Source organism: Ambystoma mexicanum, chromosome 14 (genome assembly GCF_040938575.1).
Source record: "Ambystoma mexicanum isolate Mex_15411 chromosome 14, UKY_AmexF1_1, whole genome shotgun sequence".
Classification (NCBI taxonomy): Eukaryota; Metazoa; Chordata; class Amphibia; order Caudata; family Ambystomatidae; genus Ambystoma; species Ambystoma mexicanum.
This window is the reverse complement of record NC_090940.1, coordinates 168,283,344-168,301,430: the sequence shown is the minus strand read 5'-3', so window position 1 is coordinate 168,301,430 and position 18,087 is coordinate 168,283,344. Positions and strand designations below refer to the sequence as shown.

Here is an 18,087-nt window from a genome sequence, read left to right as displayed (position 1 = left end):
AGAATATAATACGTTTTGCAAAGCATTTTAACAGAAAGGATAAAAGCAAATGGCAAATGTTACACAAGATGGACACCCTATGGTTGTACTGACGAGTCTGTGCTTGCGATGTTGGTTATGTGATGCTGGGGTAGATGGGAGCAGACCCAACAATTTGTTCTATTCAGGATAGTGTGAGTCATATTCATGATCAAAAGCAATGTGTTATTATCATACCCTCATCCGTGTCTTTCTTCTAATGGAGGGAGAGTATAAGAGAGCACATGGACCGGACTGTCTGTGGCAGGAATATTGGTAGCAGGCAAAAGAGAGTTTAAAGGATGCTCAGTTTCCAGATACCATAATATCGGGACCAGTGTAATCAGAATGCAAAATAGTGTTATAATTATCAACATATATTTCCTACAGCAAATCCTTCTATGTATCCTTTTAGTCTCTATTTCTGTAATATCATCAGCGTTGGTGCAGGAGGGAACAGGAGTAAGTATAGGCATTGTCTGCAATCCTTATCTCAGCAATGTTTGTTGCGAATAATTTCTTCACAGCAGCACCCTTTTAAACAGAAAGTGTCCAAAAAACAGCAAAGCGTCTAGACCAGTTCTCATTAGCCTGCTTAATAAAGGAGTAAAAAGCTTATTGGGAATCTACACAGTGTTCCAAAGCGTTGGAGCAAGCATCAGTTGTGTTGGTACCATATGTGCCCCGCTTGTCCCCACAGGGTGATCACATTGGTCATTCACTTTTCAAAGGTAGCACCAGGAAGCCGCGTTCCGGAGCTTTCAATTTGATGCAGATTGATACAGCTCCCACGCTCCACTTCCCTAGGCCTCTGATTCCCTATTCATCCGTGTCGGGAATAGAGGCAAAACAAACACGCAGATCAGATCACATCCGATTTTGAGAACATAGGTTGTACCTTATTGCTCCAGGTACTGCGTGATAATAATGCATTTCAAATTTCCAGTAACAGGCTTTGTGTCAGCCTGCAAAGCAATGGGTGATGATGCAACAGTGGTCGGGCAAGGCTGAGGAACCTTTGGCCCTTTGATCCTTGTTCCAATTTCCCCAGGCCCGCCCTCGGGCTTAGGGAGCACGTCTGGCAGAGAACTGGCGATCATGTCTTTTCGATCGAGTGCAGCTGTTTCTTTCTCGGCGTTCGGATCAGGCAGCTCTTTCAAAGGGAATGGAATTCTTTGTGTGCGACGCATGGATCCACGCCTTGCAACCATCTACTCGGACTCCCGTCTGTGTTGCCAGGAGGACCTGGTAGGGGCCCTTCCACCTCAGTGCAAGTGAAGAATTTCACTCAGAATTCTTCGTCAGCACCCAGTCTCCTGGCTGCAGACAATACCCAGGGCCGGTGTATATGACAGGAAGAGCCTCCTGCACCTGCTGATGAATCAAACGCAATTTCTGAGTAAACATGTTACAATAAGTGCTGAGCAAAGGGTATTCAATTTCATTTAAATGTTTAGGCAGTGGGGCGCTCCAAACATTTGCGGGTCTCCCCATTACAATTTCGTATGGGGAGAGTCCAGTTCTTACCTGTACAGACGTTTGCATGCACAGCAAAGCTAATGGCAGCGCATGAGGCCACTTCAGCTGACTCCCTGAACATATATTTTGCTAATTTTGTTTTTTAAAATACCGTTCTGGTGTTCCACAAGACCAGCACTCATCGGTTGTCTGGCCGAGTGGAATCTCTTGTCAATCTTGAGGCCTACACAAATTTGTAATATTACGGCGGCAACAAAATGCGGGCCGTTGTCTGACCATATGACTCGTGGCAGGCCAAATCGGGAGAAGTTCTCTTTTAGCACCACTTTTGCTGTGCTCATTGCTGTGCAATCCTTGAGTGGATAGGCCTCCACCCATTTGCTAAACGCACAGACCACTACAAGGACGTACTTGAGATTCTGACACCTTTCCATTTCTATGAAATCAAAATAGATGACTTCAAATGGCATAGGGGGGGGCAAAACTACCTACTGGTGTAGCTGTTCCTTTTGCAATGTTATGTTGCAAACAGGTCATGCAGTTCTGGACTAGTCTGTCGGCAGTTTTTCTAATGTGTGGATTCTGCCATACTGTGTCTAGATGCTGAATCATTTTCCTAGCACATATATGCCTGGGGCTGTGGGGCAAAATGACCATTGCTGTTACATAGGCATTTGGCAACATCCATGTCTTACTTTTTTTGTCCACCCAGCAACCCTCTGACTAATTCTGCATTTATTTCGTCTGCAGTTGCTTCTGTTGGCATATCTCTAACTGTTGCAATTCCATTCTCTACCATGCAGGGTACCTCATTTGATCTCTCTATACACATTTTCGTATGTAAATCGGTGGCAGTTTGTTTCGCAATTTTGTCTGCAAATGCGTTTCCATTTCCAACGTTACATGTTACTTTTTTATGCGCTTTGCATTTCATTATTGCTATTGTTTAGGAAGCGCAAGGGCAGACACCAATCTTACTATCAAAATGCCATGTTGGAACTTGGTTCCGTGTGATGTCAGGAAACCCCTCACAGCACATAGTCGACCAAAATTGTGTACCACCCCAAATGCGTACTGACTGTCAGTATATATGTTTAAATTTAGGTTTTCAGAAATTTCACATGCTCTTGTTAATGCGATTATATCCGCAGCCTGTGCTGAATTGTATGGGATTCTTTTGCTTTCAACAATACTCTTTAGTGTCGTGATGACATATGCAGCAATTGATGTACCATCAGGTAATTTAAAACAAGAACCGTCACAAAACAGTTTTCCATCTGGCTCTTTCTGTGGGGTATCTGTTGGGTCAATCTTCCTTTCGTTTATTGCTCAGTAACCATTAAACAATCATGGGGGAGTTCTTTTTCACCCGTTCTTTCATTGGGAGGGGGCATTAACTCAGCCGGATTCAAAGCGCAACACCTCATAATTTGAATATGCGGTGCAAATAGAACTATTTCATATCTTGTCAGCCTGGCTGATGTAAGATGTTGCGTCAGCGTTCTATTTAAAATAACGTCTATTGCGTGAGGCACCATTATGGTTAAGGTGTGACCCAAAACCATTCCCTCGGTTTGTTTTACTGACGCTGCAGCAACAGCTCGCAAACAGCGCGGCAAAGCGCATGCAACAGGATCCTGCGCGGAAGAAAAATAACCGTATGGTCTATTTCTCCCTCCTTGTTCCTGGGCCAAAGCACATCCATCCTTTTCATGCACAAATAACTTAACATTATTTTCATTATTTGGTGTGCCCAAAACTGGAGCTGAGCACAATGCAGCTTTGAGCAATTCAAATGCTTTTTGACATTCCATACTCCATGGCAAGGGCAAAGCAACATCCTTCTTTGTCGATGCCACCATTGGTTTCACAATCATGGCGAAATTCGCAATCCACTGCCTACAATATGAAGCCATGCGTATTATAGCTCGGACTTCCTTCTGCGTTCTTGGAATAGGCATACCAGAGATGCTTTCTATCCTTTCGGGTGTCAGTCTCCTTTCCTCCTTCGAAAGTAGGTAGCCCAAATAGTCCACCTCCTTTCGACAATACTGGAATTTTTTTAACAATGCTTTCTGTCCATGTGCTGCTAAATGTGTCAGCAATGCAGCTGTGCTTTTTTTTACAAATGTCTTCTGTGTCTACTGCAATTAATAGGTCATCAATGTATTGCAATAGTACACAACCTGTTGGTAGCTCTAGCATGTCTCGCTGTTCCTTCAATGCTCTACTATAAATACTCAGGCTTTCAGTGTACCCTTGTGGAATCCGTGTGAATGAAGGTCCTCCTAGAGTAAAAGCAAATAAATATCTGCTGTCTGAATGTACGGAATGCTAAAAAATGCATTCTTCAAATCTACAACACTAAAATATGATGCAGATGCTGGAATTATAGTCAAAATGGTAGTCACATCTGGGACCAATGGAAATTGGGGATCAACTGCTTTATTCAATCCGCGCAAATCAATTATGAAACGATACAGTATTTCATTACCCCCTTTCTTGTAAACCTGAAGAATTGGACTATTGCAAGTGCTACCAGTAATTTCTTCTATCACATCTCGTTTAATCAAATCGGACACAATGCATTTCAATGCTTTTTCTCCTTCCACTGAAATTTTATACCGTGGAATGCGTGGCAATGTAATTCCTTCCTTCAAAACAATTTTCACTGGCTCTATCTTCAAACAGCCAACCTCCTTATCATTCATTTCCCATATGCAAGTTGCTACACTACTTAATTCACTCGGTAATGGTCTGGACAAAAATTGTGATACTGGAGCTTTTTGTGGTGATATAGTTAAATACACTCCATCAAGAGAATAATGAATGACCGCACTCAATTTTTTTCAACAAATTTAAACCCAGTAAATATTCGCCGCAGTTTCGTGTCAAAAGAAATGGGCAAGACTCAGTGAATGGACCTAGTGTTGTTAGGTACGGACTGTGACACAGGACTAATCACTGGTGTACCTGCGAACCCTACTGAAACATTATTTTGCCCTGACAGGGGTATATCTGGAACCAGGTGATGGTCAATTGAACATTTCTGTGCACCCGTGTCCACTAGAAAAGTGTGCTCCCTATTCCCCACCTTCATTTCTACGTAGGGCCCTTTCTGGTCTACGGGAATAGACACTGGTTCCAACACCTGTCTTGGGCTGTCCTAGTAAAATAATACATCATAAGATGTAAAGTCGCCAGAATAGTATGCATTGGCCTGATTATCGAAAACATTTCCAACTCCCGTACTATTCTGCTGCTGTTGATTCTGTTTCTGATTCTGGTTATTTTGGCTTTGTGGCGCTCATGTTTCTATGCTGTCCTTGTGTTCCCGGGCAACCTCTATTCTGTCTTCTCGGGTAACCCCCACCCCTATTTTGTATCTGCGGGCACTGTGCTGGCCAATGACCTTCTTATCTACAATATGCACATTAATTAAGTCCAATCGGACCCCCGTGCATGTTGGAAAAGTTCCCTCTTGTTTGTGCGTTCCTGCCACCTCTGTTATTGTTTGCTACTTCTTGCATCAATACCCTTGTTTTCAAATTCCCTTTGTCCCTTAATTCTTTCTCCTTCTCTGCATTCACTCTATTCTCATAATATTGGGCCATGTGTAGCACTTCACTCTGCGATTGTGCCTGCCATGCACTCTCAGATGTCATTATTAAATTTTGAATTTTCGGTAACAACCCTTGTACATACTTATCAACAAACAACCTCTTCCCGGGTTCAGTACTCAAATCTTGGCCACTAAAATCTGCAAATACTTCTCCAAATCGATTGAAATAGTCAGTGGCCGGTTCATCTTTACCCTGTAAGCAAGCCATTCATTTATCCCAGATAATGCGTTTTTCAGGTATTAAACTTTTCAATCTCTGTACTATACGTGCTGGTAAGGCTAACATGACCGGGTGCGGCTTCTCGCCAGCTTTTCTGTCTGCATCATCTTTAATCAAATGTTCCCATGTATCAACCAAAATACTAATGTCATCTACATTTCTAATTTGTTTCCATATGTCTATAGGGAGAATCACAGGAAATAACAGATCAATATCACTCATTGTGAAAACAGACGAATTTAAAACGGACTCAATTTCCTTGTAAAATCCCACCGGATTCCTTCTAAGATCGTGGATCATTTGTTTAATATTGTTTACCTCCTGTCTGGAAAAAGGGACATGCACAAACTGTGCAGTGTAATGGGCTTCTATTATCTGCGCTGCATTTCCATCTGTAGCAGCTCTTGTGCGCAATTGTAAACTAGGCGCTTCCTCAGCCGTTCGCTTGCCAAGCAATAAAGCTAAATCGAGAGAGAGCTGCCTTCCCAGTTTCAGACAAAAATGTTCTTTTGTATATTGTCATCAAATCAGGGGAACAACAGTTATTTTTCAAACACTCATCATGCAAATATTCAATCATCACCTGCAATACCTTTCTCTGCATCTCTAGGGTATACTGACTAAACGTATCATGTACTTCTATCGGGGTTATGCAGATATCTGTAATCCATCTAAGTGCCTCTCGCGTACACATTTTCATCTCTTCACTAACAGGTTTTAACGGTGACAAAAATCGCTGCTGGACATATGGCACCCCCTGTTGTTTCCCACTTCTCATCTCGTTAGTCAATTGGTCAAGCTCACTTTTGAACACAAGTGTTCTTGTATTTCTGACGCACCATCCCGCATTCAAGAAATCTCGCAACTCCTGCGGTGCCAATGTACTAGTCAATTTTTTCCATTCCTCTACAAGATACTCCCCCATGCATTCTAACAATACCTGTTGTTCGCCAAGCTTCTTATAGTCATACATGGCACTCTGCAAGGATCCCTCATCGTTGCCTTCAATAAACATCTCTGCCCACTCTTTCAGCTGTTCTTTCCTCTCCCTACTAACCGTACTATGTGTTACTATGTTGCTTCCTTTTAGCACCGGCCCCACCGCTGCAGGACGCCTCCTGTAGCAACCACTAACTCGAGCTCTGTTGGCAATGGAGGGAATTGTGTCACGTGTACAGGGGGAGCTAGTGCAGACGGAACAACAGGAATAGGGGGTGGTAGCGGAGGTAGAGGAGCAATGGGTAGAGGTACAATATGGTCAGTAGTACTACCTTGAGGACGTTCATTTCTTTGTTCATTCAGAATTTTATTTATCAATTCATCTGATGTATGCAAATCTTGTTGTGGATAGATTTTTTTTTTGTATGCCTAATTGAAAGCTCCTGTCCGGTCTTCTGATATCCTTTGTCACTTTAAGCTCATCTAGTTCTAGCGCTTTCTCTGGGTTTGATTTATGTCTTCGTGCACGTTTCTCCCTACTACTTAAACGGAGAGTAGCTTCCTTCCTCCAGTCTTTCACGACATTGAATGCCGCTGGACGTGCCTTCTTGCGTAACAATACTGATTCTAAGTGGTCTATACGTGCTAATTCAAAAGTCCCCTCGTTCGGCCATTGCAAGTCTGCTACATGTCTGGTCTGCTTATGCCAAATTGCGTTAAACATTATTGCCCCTATAACATATTTCACATACACTTCAAACCCTGGCGACCCTACGGGTGGCGCAACCTGCCAGTTTCCAAAGATTGTCTACCGCAGTGGAAAAATCCCACTAGACAGGAAGACAATTTCCCAGGCATAATTGATCTTAACTTGTTTCCTTACCCTGGGCGTTTGATCTTGCAAGAGCAACACTCAATCAATATCAGGGCTGTTAGGAATCGGGGCACGACTCACCTGATCAATCAGTTCGTCACTCAAGACGCAATTTGTCCATATACAGACGCAACCAAGAATCGTTGTGACTGAGTATCTGGCTCAATCTGCCTCGTTTCGGCTCCCTCGCCTCAATGCTCTCTGGCCGATGCTCGTCCAATAGGGAACTTCTGTGTACAGATCTGCAATACTGATGGGGGAGGGTGGGGGGTTGGGAGGTAGGGAATTTGACCATCCTTTCAGGACAGCTAACCTTCCAGTTTGAACTGGATTCTTGCAGTCAGGCTGGAAGACAAAGGACTTTCAGAGTATTGGACTACTCCCTTGCTTCCTGCCTTCAGACACTTTGGAGCCTATGATGGGAGTCCATAGGACTCCAGCTGAAGAAAAAAATCACACAAAGGAATTTCCTGCCCTGGAGGTCAGGGGAAAGGAACACAAAACACTAAAATGGCATTTTGGTAAAATTGGCACCCATGGGTGCCTTTACTGGGGCTGTGCAAACAGCCTGCGGAAAAGGTGTGAATTAAAAGGTTCACTGCCGCCAGCCATTAAAGGTAAGTTTGTCCTTGTAACATAAATGTTCAATTTTAAAATGAGAAAGGGGATACTCTGTATCTCCCCAGCACGCCACAAAAGGTGGGGGTGCTGGTCTCGCCTAACAATATGTAAAAGGGATCTAAAGATCCTTTCTACCCTTGTGAACTGTAGTTCTCACAAGGTTAGCCAGAGAAGGTTAAAAGGGGAGCCCCTAGGGCAGGCTTGTCCAACCTTTTTGAATGTGGGGCCGAAGCATTAACTTTTTGTCACCCGGTGGGCCGGCAAGCCAAAAGTGAACACCCTCAGCCAAAGCAGTATATTCAAAAGCGATGGTGTGTGACCTTTGACACAATAGCATCACAGGCATAACCATGCAGTCCCAAAGATAGCTTTTGGTGTCGGGGCAGTGATCAAAGGTTAGTTTCTTGTGATTTCTTCCAGTGTGTATGTGTTGATATTTCTCTGAAATAGTGGGGGCGAGCGAGCGTAGCGAGGGAGCTGTAACGATCTAGGGAGGGTTTGGGTGGGACGCCCCAAGATTTTTTTCCAAATATGGGGCTGAAATTGTGCATTTTACAGCAGGAAAATTGCCCAAAAAGCCATAAGTTTACAATCAGTTCTAAAGGGGAACATGTACATTCCATATCACCAACAGCAGACAAGAACATTATAGAACACAACACATTTTAATGATCAATGTGTCCAAAGTGTAAAACAGCACTGTCACTGATGTAACACATTGGCATGCTGGTTGTGCCCAAAATATGCCTCTGTAGCAACATGTCTATGCTGGCTGTTCCCAATTTAGGCCAGCATTGTCCTCTACAAAGCATGATTGATCCTGCCTGAGCATGTGCAGTGTGCCCAATACATATGCCAGCCTATCTCTGTAATACACTTTCATTACTTCTGTGGTAATGAAAGAAGCATAATCCAGTTCCAGGGGGCACCTGACGCAGTAAAAGTCCTCCGCCACAGCCCGGTTTATTGGTCGGACCCAACATTGCATAAATAAATAAATTAATCGTGTCCACGGACCCGACAAACCTTGAACAAATAAATAAATTGGGCAGGGGAGCCGACTTATGAATTTCCCGGGGGGTGCCCGAATATAGAAAGTGACATCACCAGCAGTTATATGACCGCATTTGCACGTAGTCGCCGACTTGGTGCGAGGGGGGGCGCAGAATAGTGGAAACATTGCCTAGCATGTACTGCATATACTAAATTCAAGTAAGAAGGAGGTTTAAGCCTTCCAGTTGCATTCCAGTAGGCCAATACTGCCCTTACTCCACCCCTCTATAATCATCCAGGTTGTAGTAGCCCTCAAAAGGCAGAGCAACACAACTAGGATGGGAGAAAGAAATGCCATCCCATCCTGTGAGTGTGTCAAACCTCAGAGCAAAGACTGTGCGTGTGCCTCCTACCTTGGAGCACAATCTCAATAATTTGGTGCAAATCTCGCAAGTGGGTGCTTGCGAATCCCATGCATGTGTGTGGGCTGCATACCCCGGATCACTTGCTCACTTCTTCAGTGTGAAACTCTGGCCAAGGCAGTACTGTCCCATTGGTGAGAAGTGTCGCATTTTCACATTAACTATGCTTAAGCACTTTGGGTTATTGAATAGTGCTGCTACATTCTGAGTAATTCCATCCCTTTAAATATATTAGCTCTTGTATAATCACCACAGTGTTGATTTATTCTGATGATGATGAAGATTTTAGACTTGCTCAATAGTTCTGGTTCTGTATCATTATATGTACTTCAGATCTTCAGAGTCTCGAGAGGATAGCTCAGGGGTAACGTGCTCGCCTTGGAAGCAAGACGACATGGAGCAACACCGGTTTGATCCCTCTGGGTATATTATGCGCATTATAAAATAACCAATACAAATAAATAAATCTGCTGAGAAGTGCTAGGGCCTTGTCAATAAGAGTGTAGCAGCTCAACTGAGAAGTGCTGTTGTCCCATCAAAAGTATAGAAGCCCCACTAAGATGAACTAGCATTGCCTCAACAAAAACATAGTATTACAATTATAGAAGCCCTGTTTAGCAAGCTAACTGGGGAGTACCAGCATTGCCCCATTTCAAATATGACAGCTCTAGTAGAAAATAGATTACACAGCCCTGCTGAGAAGTTCTGTTACTGTCTCTTCAAAAATACAGAAGCCCATTAGCTCTGCACCATTAGGCCCTGCAACTACTGACCCATTGAATGCTATTACACTGAACACGGTCAACAGTATGGCAAGGTCCATACTGGGTTCTATGTGATAATTCTGCATTTTGAAGAACAAATACAAAACAGACCGGTTTATTTCGGCCGATTTGTGTGTTCAAAAGGCTGAATTATCACATTCTACTGCCCACTCAACCTGCTAAACCCCCCAAGAAGGTGATCCCGCCCTCTCCCACACTCCCACCCTCTCCGACGCTGTTACCTTCCTTAGAATTCAGGGGAGTTACCTCCCTCAACTCCTCTGTTCCCCACCCATAGTATAGCATAGCATTCACCCTCAACATGTATACACTGAGAAACATGAAAACCGTCTCATTTGCCCTCTCCCTGCCACCTGCCCCCGCAGATGCAGTGAACGAGAGGTGCACAGATGTACAAATACATCCAACCCAAAAAGATTCTTAGAAATTGAGGGACAGACTTGCTCTGCATCTGTGCCTCCATTTCTAAAAATCGTTTTGGGTTGGGTTTACCTCTATATCTGTGCACCCCTCTTACCAAGAGGGGTGCACAGATGTACAAATACATCCAACCCAAAACGATTTTTTGAAATTGAGGGACAGATGGAAAACAAGAGCCTCTTGCTTTGCATCTGTCCCTCAATTTTTAAACATTGTTTTTAACCCGGCTTTCACCCGGGCCGCCAGAGAGAGACACAGTATGGATGGAACAAAGGGACATCCATACTGCGTCTCTTCTCTCCGGCCTGGGGGGGCCGGAGCACCCGCGTACTCGGCACCCCTGAAACCGGCCCGGTTTATTTATTTATTTGTTCAATGTTTGTCTGGTTAATCGGGTCCACGGACCCGACAAACATTGAACGAATAAATAAATAAACCGTGCGGTGGCAGAGGCAGTAACAGTACTCCGCCACGGCCCGGTTTGTTTATTTATTTGTTCAATGTTTGCCGGGTCCGTGGACCCGATTAATTTATTTATTTCTGCAATGTTGTTTCGACCACCATTGCAGAAATTAATTAATTAATCGGGACCACGGACCCGACAAACATTGGGCAAATAAACAAACCGGGCCGTGGCCTGTTACTGCCTCTGGTGCCCCCCACCCCCTTTTTAGGGGGCACCAGAGGCAGTAACAGTCCTTCGCCACGGCCCGGTTTATTTCTTTTTGTTCCATTTTTTCTGTACAGCCTCGCGGGCCACATGAAATGGCTTGGAGGGCCGCATTGTGGCCCGCGGGCCGTATGTTGGACAACATTGCCCTAGGGCAACCCAACAATAGGCACTTATTGCCAAAAAGTTGTCGGAGGATAACTTTTAAAAGACACTATGGAGAGTCTTAAAAATGACACCCATAAAAAGAGTAAACGATTCTGTGAGTGTGGAAAAAGTGTCCCACTGAGAGGGTTAAGGAAAAATAATCCACCAGTAAAAGCAAAAGTTTCTGGGGTTGATACAGGTCAGGAAGATTTATCATCAATATGAAAAAATAAAAGCAGTAATATTTTGTGAATTGATAAGTCACTGAAAAATGTTGGAATCATATTTAAGACTGTTTGAAGCATGTTTGTTTCTGGAGTAGCCTTTAGTGCAAGACAGTTAGATTCTCTTCTGTAAAAAGCATCAAACATTTCTTGATGGATGAGCGTGATCAAAATGTGTGCACAATAGAATGTTGGGTGTTGATTGATGGGGCTAATGGTGTTGTGCATCCCTTCTATTACTAAACCTATACACTTGCATCTCTCCTGTGGGACTGCTGTTGTAGACCGCACACCATTTCCCTAGCCCTTTTCTACTCGGTCTCTAATGCCCTTCCAAAGTGGACCGAGTACTTCATGTGAGGTTGCTCATGCATTTATAGCACATCATCCTTCTGCCTGTTACATGTCCCTTGCTGTACCTCGGTTGTCCGCTGCCTCTTTCCACTGATTTTATTACACTCTTGAATATTTCACATCTGTATAGCTAGTTGTTACTTCTGGTGAGCTTCACTTACAATAACTTGAGAGATGGTAGATTACTTATTCTTTTAGTTATTTGGTTGTGTTACTCTTAGTGAATCATTTGGTGAACATTAACAAAATGACATAATATTGCCCTTTTAAATGCATAAATAAAAATGAATGGAACTGCTGGGTCAGTGTTCAGGGGAGGCTTCAGATGACCTCTGTCTAGACAAGAGCAAAACAACCCTGGCAAAGAATTTAAGGGCGGCAACTTCTTAAAATGTCATAATTGATCTTCTGTTTCTTCTAGGGTGACTTCAGTGTGCCGGATGTGCCCAAGTCCATGGCATGGTGCGAGTCCTCAATCTGTGTCGGCTTCAAAAGGGATTACTACCTGATACGGGTAAAGCACAGCTGTTGTGGCTTGGTGTCACTGGACTGCTCTCCTACAGAGGATGCGTGTTGAGCTTCTTGGGTATGGCAGTGTGTGTATCAAGTGGTGCATTGAAATGACATTTTATCAGTTTCTCTTGAACTACCAAAACCTGAAGTGCAAAGACTGGAACAGGCGCTCTTATACAGATCAAACCGTCTCGAGACGCCAAACACTCTAGGAAATGGAGTAAAATAGCAGCAGTCCTCTGATTGTGATTGAAGATGTTGAACTTGGGAATACCAATGCTTCTCCACCTGCGGTTAGGTTGATGTGTTTATAAAGATAGAGAGTATTGTTGTCAGATGCTACAATAGCTTTAACTCTGACGAATGCCGCAGCTTGTCTAGTTTCAGGAGTTGATTGGCACAAAGACCGATCTATAGTACTTAACAGCAGTCTGTTACATCCAACATGAACAACAGCATATTATTTTCTTCTGGTCCCATGTGCTTCAAAGTAGACTCAGAGTTTACCTGAAACAGACCTCTGAGATTAAAGAAAGGTCCTCAAATAACCATTCACTGTTATGTTTATTTATTGAGTTTATATAGCGCTTTACAGCAAAGCGATTTACAGAATAACAGATACATTAATGAATGAAGCCTAATTTACAAACGTGAAACAAACCAGTGGAACAGAATCTAGAACAATTTACTCAGAGGAAGGAGGAGGAAGGGGCAGGGGCAGGGGAAGGTGGGGGAGCCCCCAGGTGACCTCCTATGCACTATGGTGGTTACAGTATCCAATATGAGGTCAATGGGAGGAGGGGGAAGAGACACGGGAGGATATAATGCCAAAGTCAAGTCTGGAGCCAGGATCTGTGAAGTAATATAAAGGTTGTTTGTGGGAACTGATTATACCATCTTGGGGAACAAAATAAAGATTTGTTGAATGGGAGCTTAAAGCATCTCCTACCTATTGGGCATCATCCAATAACATGGTTCTACCTCTAGGGAGCAATGAGCTTTTACATAGGGTGCCACAAATGTAATTTCTGCTTGCAAACTAGAAAATGTTCTCCCCTTTTTTTGTCCAGTGTGGCCAGACTGGTCTGTGGGGTGAAAAGGAAAGTGGGCCAACGAGGGAAATAGTGGGAAAAGTCAGGGAGACAAAAACATACAGATTAAACTCATAATATGTAAGGATATGAAAATATAAAATGGTGAGTCAGTCATTGTTGGGATGAATGTATAGTATTTAGTTTTTGACCAGAAAAACGTTTTCAAAAATAGGAACAAGAGCTTTCCTTATTGGCTAGCAAAACCTTCATGCAGACACATACTAGTGTGATGGTGGTATTATACAAAGTCGTATTGTGGATGCGTGATGGCTTTGAGGCATGTGACTTGGAGTTGTGTGGGCTACTAAACAGATACTCCATATTGGATTCTATTCTGCTGATAGCTGGATGGGTGTTCTGATAAAGCCAAGCCTTCCAGAGCCAGGAATTGACGGATGCTGAAAGTGTTCAAGGGGACGCAGAGGGAGAATTTGACAAAATAATGATCCATTATGATCCATTGCGCTACAAGTCTCTTCTGGGTGCCTTCTAATGTTTCTACATTTAAATCTCACAGTTAATGGCAGTCGAAAGTATCTCCTGGTACTTGATGGTGTTGGGCTACAAAGAGGAGCAGAATAGCTTCCAGCCACCAGAAATGTTAATGCTTGCAGTCTTCTATAAAATCATTGAAAGCAGATTTTTAACTGAGGTTTATGAATTGTATTGCACATTTTCCCTGTTTGGGTCAGCCTTGTTACGTTTCATTTTTTTCTAGTTGGTGTACTGAAGTTACTTATTTTCCTATGTTGTGCTACAATACTGCCCCAAAAAGAACATTACTTATCCCAATTTCATAACATTGTTTGCCAGATTGTGTCTTTTTTGCTGCCCCTCATTTTGTTTTTAAAGAAGTAACCCAGTGTAAAAATCAGAAGGAAATTGACCCTTAAGACTGCGCTGTGTGGTTGTTGAGAGAACACATATGCAAGAAGAAGCTAGCCGCCTTTCTGTCAGTGATGTTTTTATGAATCTTCCTCTTACTTTTGTACGTGTGTCCCATATCTCACGCACGTTTCTTATGTGACTGCATATGGTTTGTATTTATTTGAAAATTGGTTTAAAGGACCCCCATGTGACTTCAGAGTCATGAAAGCTGGTTAAAAGGACTGTGCAATGATCATTTATTTGGGATGAAGCTAAGCACACTTTTGAAATTCTTCAGATGTAATGGTTTTACGCGAAGGACTGTGAGCTGCAAAGCATAGTCAATACTCCTGTGCAAACCAACATCCGCTCTAAGAAACTAGTCTATTTCACATTGAGCTGTTGTTGTTCTCTTCTGAGATTCACTGGCTCTTTGTTGCTAGGAATCAATTGACTAGTGCTAAATGATTTGGATAATTTTAATGAGGGAATATACAGTCCTCTGTCATTTAATATAAGACTATTTTGCTTTATTGATTTGAACATTTGCCATCCAAGAAGAGGTTATCTCCCAGTACAGCCCCTTGTGGAAATTGTGAAAGCCCTAAATTGCCATTGAAACTCCCCCTTGATGGCAGTCATTAAATAGGAAAATATGTAAGGAGGACCACTTCCTTTTTTTATAAAAATGTCTTATTGACTGCAAATATAAAAATGGATTAAATAAAAAAAATGCCATGTCTTTGGCCTGCTAGTGTGAGCATGCCATTCATAGGACTCTACTTGTTGAGTTGAAGAACACACAGAATATTTCTAATCTATCATTTAGCAAAAGAAGCTGAAATGAATTGTTTGATCTGACTTTGCAAAGGTTTAGTGTGATTGGGTGTATATAAGTATTTGTAGCGCTCGGAATAATGGCAGTGTGCATCAAATAATGGACTTCATATTAAAGGCAGTTTTTGTAGCATCCCTGATAGACATGATATACAACCTTTCTTGCCCCATAAAACCTTTCAGACCAACAGTCTTCAACCTTTTGAAGCAATGTTGTAATCAGTGCTCCAGATTAGATGATATAGTGGGAGTATTTCACTCCCTGTTTTTGCAAGTTGGGAGTACAAATATTTTTGGGGGAGTACATGAGTCCCGTTCCCAATGGGAGTATTTTATAAACGCGTAAATATATGTTCAACTGTAAAACAGAAGGGTTTTTGTGAGAAATCACTTTTCACCACGTTATTTATGCATATTAAAAGATACATTCTACTTCTTCCATAATTATAGTCATTTCTTCCTATGGTACTACATGAACTACTGGTCCAAACACATCCATGGAACTGTGGGTGAAAGCAGGGGCACACGCTCATATGTGTCCATTTCTCATTTATTTATTGAGAGTATTTTTACTCCTTTTTTATTTTTGGGTAGTATTTGCCTATTTTTAGTGAGTAAAAGTGGCTGATGCACCCCTTATCTGTAGAGCTGGTTGTAATTCTTCAACAACAAGCATATGCGGATTTGAGAGAAGATTATCTGATTTACAAATGCAATCCTCCCAGATAAGATGTCCATTGTTTGGTTCAAGGGCTGATTTTGTCCTCGGGTTACATATGCCCTTTTATAGAGCAAAGTGATTGATGAGGCAATAGGAGTATTTTTAAGCAACCTGTATTGTATGGCAGGATTGTCCACCACGTTACCTGACTCACACTGATCGTAGGACAAGGCAGTTAGAGTTCACTCTTAGGAGGAGTGAAGGGAGTGCCATAAACGGTACAATTGATCAACACAGCGGCATGCTTTTTAGGGTAGAATTTCCTTTTTGGCATTGTGGCTCCCTAACTTCCTGTGTCCCCTTACCTTTTTGGTGGGTTCCTTGTTTTATTTTGTTTTTTTTGCTTTTCTTTTGTGGTCAGAAAGACTTCTACTAAAGTCTCCATGTTGCTGTAAAACCTTTTCTGGTTTTCTGTGTTAGGACAGTTTTTCTGAAGTCAAACTAAGGGCTTAGTAAAACCTTTCAACTCAGGCAGTACAAGACTCCACTCTTAGTATAAGGCTGAGTTCATGGTAGCGTAGACAGAGCAGAGCAGCTAGGTCTATCTTAAGAGGGAGAGAGGGCTGTAGAATCAGTACAATGAAATTGTAATACAAATGGTCCAAAGAAACACTGAAACACTATGTATTGTAAAAATGATGGTTTATTTAAATACAAGTAGGCCCAGATAAATCTTGGTGGAAAGAAGTACTACCCCAGATTATATAAACACATAGAAAAACATAACACCATCCTTGAAGGCACACAGACCAAAGCATTTAACCTAATTTGCAACACCTAACAGGAGTTCTAATGATGTTCAAACCAATAGTTATTTTTAGATTACTTTTAGTAATACCAGGGTAGTAGACCCTATCAGTTGTACCGTGACTCTCAGCAAGAAATCGCATAGTAATATCAACTGGAAAAAATACTTTTCTGATCTATAACTCTGATTCAGGATAACGCAGTTATTTTAGGGGAGTTGGATCTTGGGGTGTAATATTCAATTACAGTTGCTTTTCAGTTCACTTACTAAGGGAAGCGAGAACTGTAACTTATTTTAGGATATCACAGTTATACTCAAGGTAAGTAAAACCTATACACTTTTTACAGGAGCTATAAGCAACTTAAAGGCTGGTATAAACCTAAGACTGTTTTTGTGTCTGTCTACAACAGACCAGGGAAAGCAAAGCCCAGTGTTACACTTTATGAATGACTCAAAGTTATTCTAGGTAGGTAAATCCTAATGCAGACTTACTCTGGACAGGCTAACCAGCAAGTCGGGGGAAGCAAGACCTATTTGGGGACACTCATACATTTATCCTAACAGAAATAGTGAAGTGAAACCAACAGCATTACTTTTGGGAAGAGGCACAACCAATTCACAGGTGAATAATATAACCTTATATCTACTTTCTATTAGAATGGCGAAACAGTTTCTAAGGAAAGAAAGATGTTACATCTACTTTTCAGAATGGAAGAACATTTCTAAGGTAAGTAATTCATTTTTGTAACAGTTCACTCTAGTTACCAACCAACTTCTTTTGCAAGTAACTTTTAAACACGTACTCTTTTCTAGGCAAAATACCCCAATCCTTAGAGGTTTTTCCCTTATTCTTGGAGCATGAGTGTTCTCATTGGCAGAAAGGGGGGGCGGTCACTAGGGTATAGTGTCCAACAGGCAGTGTCAGGATAGGATCTTAAGTAGCAAAAGTCAGAGTTCCCAAGGAAGACTGTTAGAAAAAGTAAGTACTTTACTTTAGAGTTCGTTGAGCTTCCAGGGGCTTCAGAGAAGGCATCCGAGGAGGAATCCAGCAGGGGCCTGGGTGCACTGGACGAGACGACCCCCAATCACAGAAAATACTCCAAACTACACTGGAATCACAAGAGACTTAAGGTAAGTAAATACCCAAGCCAGCACAGTACCTCAGCACACAGGGTTTTGCAGCAGGAGGACTTCAGGATCTGTAGCCAAAAACCTGGCCGTTGAACTTCACCAAGAAGACAGAAGGCAGGACACTGGAAGGACTTTTGCAGCAAGGATCACGGGGAAGGATCTAGGCAAGGCTTTCCTCCGGCTGGATGCGGTTCTGCGGATATGGCGCTTTTTTCAGGGGCACAGAAGGAGACAGAATATCGCCTGTTGGATTCTCATTGTTTGCAAGGTCCAGCACTCTGGTGAGGGCACCTTTCAGACTAGAATTGTGCCTCTAGAGATCCAGCAGGATTCCCGCAAAGTTTCGAGATTTGGAATTCGGAAGACCGTGCACCGCACAATGGCTCGA

The 18,087-nt window shown here is 42.5% G+C and overlaps 1 protein-coding gene across 2 annotated transcripts in view; it reads left to right on the top strand.

Annotated features, from left to right (window-relative positions):
- Nucleotides 1–18,087, top strand: part of VPS39 (VPS39 subunit of HOPS complex) — a 682,603-nt gene that overhangs the window by 166,522 nt on the left and 497,994 nt on the right. For both annotated transcript variants that reach the window (XM_069638818.1, XM_069638817.1), the window contains exon 7: nucleotides 12,210–12,302. In XM_069638818.1, the coding sequence (XP_069494919.1) occupies nucleotides 12,210–12,302 (93 nt within the window). The remainder of the gene's footprint in view (nucleotides 1–12,209; nucleotides 12,303–18,087) is intronic.